General features: G+C 40.6%; 1 protein-coding gene across 1 annotated transcript; it reads left to right on the top strand.

Moving 5' to 3' along the window:
* Positions 1 to 2,547: 2,547 nt before the first annotated feature.
* On the top strand, positions 2,548 to 3,683 carry LOC101280469 (upstream binding transcription factor like 1). The gene is given in 4 exon segments (XM_012539384.2): positions 2,548 to 2,899; positions 2,902 to 3,169; positions 3,171 to 3,253; positions 3,256 to 3,683. Coding segments are annotated over 4 exon segments (1,131 nt in total).
* Positions 3,684 to 5,683: the final 2,000 nt, after the last annotated feature.

Genomic DNA, 5,683 nt, shown 5'->3' with positions numbered 1-5,683 from the left:
ACAAACATATTAGTAATCCCTGAATTTCATCTAGAAGCTGTCTGTCCCTTTCAGGTTCAGTTTCCCACTGTTACAAGCCTTTGGGAACCTCAACTCCTTGTAGGTTCCACTCACCAGGCTAATAATATTGTTAGTATCCCCTAACTAATGAACAATTTAATGAAATCGTTCATTAAACGATTGAGCTATCTGTGATAAATTGTTTCCCGCTTTTCTGATGAATGGAATCTATTTTTAAAACTGAAAAGCTCTTCTTAAAATCTTTACTTTTAGTTTTTTTTTACCTTTTTCGTAATTTAGGTAAGTAAATAAACTCTCTTAATGTTTTTAGTTTCCTCATCTAAGTCCTGGGATAATAATAAATGTAAGCTATTTGGAAAAATGCCTGGCTCGTAAAAGTGCCACACACAAAAACTACAGCAGAACTGTATTTCAACCTTCATTGTTTTAAATACATTATCTTATCTTTTACAATAATTGGAAAGAAAACAATTTTTCCTCTCCAGATTCAGATTTCAAATATTCCACTTTTCATTTGTAAAGGTGATTTTATATAATTTTCCACCTTTTTTCTTAGTTACCATATATCTGAGAAGGCTTAGTTTTACACTAGAGGAATATCCTAAGAGATTGTTCAAGGTGTTTGGGGCAAGATCTTATTATGTACCACAGATATGAAGTTAGAAAAGATTGTCTTTTCTATCCAACTAATTGGATAAATGGATACGAGAAAATTGTGTGCTGTTACAGTTCTTCCACTTGTTTAAATTCTAGTAAGTACCAGGTATTTTGTGGGGAGTTTTCTGAAGGAGGTAACGCTTTCACTATGGCTTAAAGACTGATAAAGTTAAGAAAATAAATACTCTAAATATTACATAATTTTCACTAAATCCTTTCCATTTAAAGACAAAAATTATGGCTCAATAGAATGCATTTATTCTAATGGACAGAGTCCATTAGTCTATAAATCAGTCATTAACTTAAGGTTCAAGTGTTCATGACTGATCCATGAAGTGCTCAGAGCAGGATGCAAGTCTGGAGGGTCTCATAGGCTTGTCTCACTTCTATTTCTAGCTCCTCAGTTGCACATTCAGTCCATGGCCATCAGGACCCTTCTTAGAAGGTAGCTATGCTCTGGAATCCTGTGGAGTGTTACTGTTTTAGAGAAGATTAGATTCACAGTAAAATTGAGTAGAACGTACAGAGAGTTCCCATATACCTCCTGCCTCCTCCAAGTAAACACACACACAGTATCCCGCATCATCATACACTGTACCAGAGTGGTGTATTTATTCCAATTGAAGAACCTACACCGGCACTTCGTTATCACCCAAAGTCCATGGTTTTACGTTAGTGTTCACTCTTGGTGTTGTATATTCTGTAGGTTTTGACTGATGTATAGTGAACATGTGGAATCATGTGTCCACCTTTATAATATACAGAAGAGTTACACTGCCCTAAAAACCTTTTGTGATCACCTATTCATTAGTACCCCCAGCCTCAACCCTTTGCAACCACTGATTATTTTACTGTCATCATATTTTTACTTTTTCCAGAATGTCCTATAGTAGGGCTCATGAAGCACGTAGGCTTTTCAGATTAGCTTCTTTCACTTAGGGATATGCATTCAAGTACATGTCATGTGTCTCGATGGCTTCATGGCTCATTTCTTTTTAGCACTGAATACTATTCCATTGTCTGGATGTACCAGAATTTCTTTATCCATTCACCTACCTAGGGACATCTTGGTTGCTTTCAAGTTTTGACAATAATGAGCAAAGCTGCTATAAACATCGCTGTGCAGGTTTTTTTTTTTTTTTTTTTTAATGAATACGGGTTTTCAACTGATTAGGGCAAATACAAAGGGGCATGATTACCGAATTACATGGTAAGAGGATATTTAGTTTTGTAACAAACTGCCTTATTGTCTTTCAGAATGCCTGTACTAGTTTGCATTCCCATCAGCCATGAATCAAAGTTCCTGATTCTCCACAACCTCTCAGTATTCAGTGATGTCCTTGTTTTGGGAATTTGACCATTCTTATACATGTGTTGTGGTATCTCATTGCTATTTTAAAGCCCTTTCCTTTTCAAGCATTTTAATTTTTAAAGTTCCCTTCGTTTTCTCTTATCCTATGCCCCTTGAGTGAGTAGCCAGTCTTTAGTTTTGTTCATTTGTAGTTAAAACAAGCTGTGGTGAGGTTGATTGGAAGGCATGTTGGAACGGGGCCTGAGGATTTTTAATTGTATGAAAGGAGCTCTTAATGCTCAACATGAACCTCAACTCAGAATTTGGGCCTGTTTTCGTTTACATTTTTAAAGGTAAATTAAATGATAGAAGGGACATATCCCAGGTAGGGTGTGCTTTTCTTGTGTATCACATAGGAGAGAACCTTTCTTTTTCTTTCTCTTCAGAAACATAGAAATCACACACACTGCAGGACTTCCAGAAATAATTCACCAGCTGAATCTTGACAGTGAAGAAGCTGGAGATTTGCTGAGGTGTTTGAACTGCTGGGATGATATAAGTATCCCAAAGAACAAGAAATGGTGTTGCCTAAAGGCCAGGATGACAGGTCCAAAGAAGATATTGTGAAGTTATTGGAATATATGGTGAATAACATTCCATCCAATGACAGGCACGTGTTCAAAACAACCCAGTCACTGATGGACTGGGAAAAAGTAGCTTTTAAAGATTTTCCTGGGGAAATATGCAAACTCAAATGGTTAGAAATTTCTTATAACTTGAGAAAGTTTTGCACTTTGAAAGAATTAGTCCTGGAAGCAAAGGAAAATGTTGACAATCCTTACAAATGCAGAAAACACAAGAAGCGTCCTGATTTACCCAAGAAGCCCTTGACAGCTTACCTCTGCTTTTTCAAAAAGATGCAACTCCAGTACACCAAAAACACCCTAAGCTGAGCAACCAGGAGCTGACCAAGGTTCTGTATGAGGAATACAAGAAGCTTCCAGAGCAGCTGAAGCTGAAATATAGTCAAGATTTCTAGAAGGAGAAACAGAAGTTTAAGGAGAAAATGACTCTGTTCAGAGAACAGCACCCTGATCTGGTCCAGAGCTCCACGAAATCTGATGTCCCCAAAGGAAGCCAAATCAAAGTGCCAAAGAAGTTTCAGGGAAATGTGCAAAAAGTGGTCTCCCCCCCCAAAACAGTTTATTCATGAAGAGCCCAAGAAGCCACCTATGAATGGCTATCACAAGTTCCACCAGGATTTGTGGTTGAGTAGGGAGCTGAAAGGGTTGCCCTGAGGGAGCACGTGGTAGAGATTAGTAGATGCTGGCAGCGTGTCCCACAGAAGCAGAAGGAGCATTATAAGAAGGAGGCTGAGGAACTGCAGAAACAGTACAAGGTGGACCTTGATCTCTGACTCAAGAGTCTGTCTCCTGAAGAACATGCTTATTACAGAGAGACAACCTATTTGAAGCGTAAGAACATGAACATGATGGGAGGCCCTAATCCCAAGATTAGGAGGATGGATCTGCAGTCCCCATCATCAGGGAATCTGCAGGGAGGGCTTGGACTGGGCCAGGGGCTTCAGGCTCCAGAGACAGAATTATCAGATATGATTGGAGAATATTTTCCTGCCTCAGGGAGATCAGAGGAAAATAAGGAAGATGAACAAGAGGAGAAAGGCAGCAACTCCTCAGACCACAGCAGTAGGTGAAGATGAAGATTGTGTCTGAGGACAGTGGCTGCAGCTCATCTACCTCAGGGGAATCCTCTGGCTCCAATTCCAGCTGAGCTTTTTTCACAACCTGAACAAAGAACTCCCCAGCAAAAGGCCATGGCATCTGGGCTTCCCTGGTGGCGCAGTGGTTGAGAGTCCGCCTGCCGATGCAGGGGACACGGGTTCATGCTCCGGTCTGGGAAGATCCCACATGCCGCGGAGCGGCTGGGCCCGTGAACCATGGCCACTGAGCCTGCGCGTCCGGAGCCTGTGCTCTGCGACGGGAGAGGCCACAACAGTGAGAGGTCCGCGCACCGCAAAAAAAAAAAAAAAAAAAGCCATGGCATCTTCATCAAATGGAAGGGCTCTTCTCCCTGTGCCCTTTCATTGCCTTCCTTCTTTCCTTCCCTCTTCAATACAAAGTATGACCAGTTGGGAAAAAGACATCTCGTGCAGTAATTTCTGGTTCCTCTCTGTACCCCAAGTCCACCCCCAGAGACAGTCAATGCAATGAATACTCTTGGAATAAACAATGATCTGATTGGGCTGCCGTACACTCTGGACTAGGCTGAGTTTCCTGAACAGAGAAGTTTTATTTTCCTCACCTTCTGCTGCCAGAGCTGTGAGGGAGCCCCGAGGAGTCTGTGACTCCTCCCTTCTCTGTGATCCTGTCCCTTAGGACTTCTGCATGGGAACAGGGAATGGGAAGATTTGATTGACTGGAGGTAGGAGAGTTGCCTTTAAGAAGATTGTCAAGCTCCTGATGTCTCTCTCCCTGCTCTGTGAAGTGAGAAGTTGGCCCTTCCCTATCTTGCTAGTGGCAGGGGCATGCGAGCAGCAGCATTTCTATATGTATATTCATCGCTTAGCTGTCACTGAGATTGTTCTTACTGATTTCAAAAATTAGAAATTAATTTTTAGAACTTCATCATTTCCATGTGAATTAACTCCTCCTTAAAATCAGTCTCCTTTGATTCTTGGCACTAATTTTCCAGGCCATGTCTAAATTTATTTTGGTTCTGCCCCAACCCCTTCCTCATGCTCCAGGTTGTAAGTGAATAATGTTTTCACCATACACTTGATTTATTTGTATTACGTTATGAGTTTGTACGTGTTGTGTGTATGAGTATTTTAGTCCATAGGCTACTAAACTTTTTGGAATTAATGTACAAATATGACACTGCTTTTATTATTTTGGTTTACTGATATATATATATATATATATATATATATATATATGTTTAACATCCTTAGTGCAATATAATTACTTTACAGTGGTGTGTTAGTTTCTGCTTTACAACAAAGTGAATCAGCTATACATATACATTTATCTCTGTATACCCTTCCTCTTGCGTCTCCCTCCCACCCACCCTATCCCACACTTCTAGGTGGTCACAAACCACCGAGCTGATCTCCCTGTGCCATGCGGCTGCTTCCCACTAGCTATCTATTTTACATTTGGTAGTGTATATATATCCATGCCACTCTCTCACTTCATCCCAGCTGACCCTTCCCCCTCCCTGTGTCCTCAAGTCCATTCTCTACATATGCGTCTTTATTCCTGTCCTGCCCCTATGTTCTTCAGAACCTTTTTTTTTTTTTAGATTCCATATATCTGTGTTAGCATATGGTATTTCTTTTTCTCTTTCTGACTTACTTCACTCTGTATGACAGTCTCTAGGTCCATCCACCTCACTACAAATAACTCAATTCCATTTCTTTTTATGGCTGAGTAATATTCCATTGTATATATGTGCTATTCCTCGGTTGATGGACATTTAGGTTGCTTCCATGTCCTGGCTATTGTAAATAGAGGTGCAATGAACATTGTGGTACATGTCTCTTTGTGCACTATGGCTTTCTGAGGGTACATGCCCAGTAGTGGAATCGCTGGATCGTATGGTAGCTCTATTTTTAGCTTTTTGAGGAACCTCCATACTGTTCTCCATAGTGGCTATATCAATTTACATTCCCACCAACAGTGCAAGAGTGTTCCC

The sequence above is a fragment of the Orcinus orca genome, chromosome 8 (assembly GCF_937001465.1).
Source record: "Orcinus orca chromosome 8, mOrcOrc1.1, whole genome shotgun sequence".
In the NCBI taxonomy this organism is placed as follows: Eukaryota; Metazoa; Chordata; class Mammalia; order Artiodactyla; family Delphinidae; genus Orcinus; species Orcinus orca.
The sequence above is the reverse complement of the archived record's forward strand: the minus strand, read 5'-3'. Positions and strand labels throughout refer to the sequence as shown.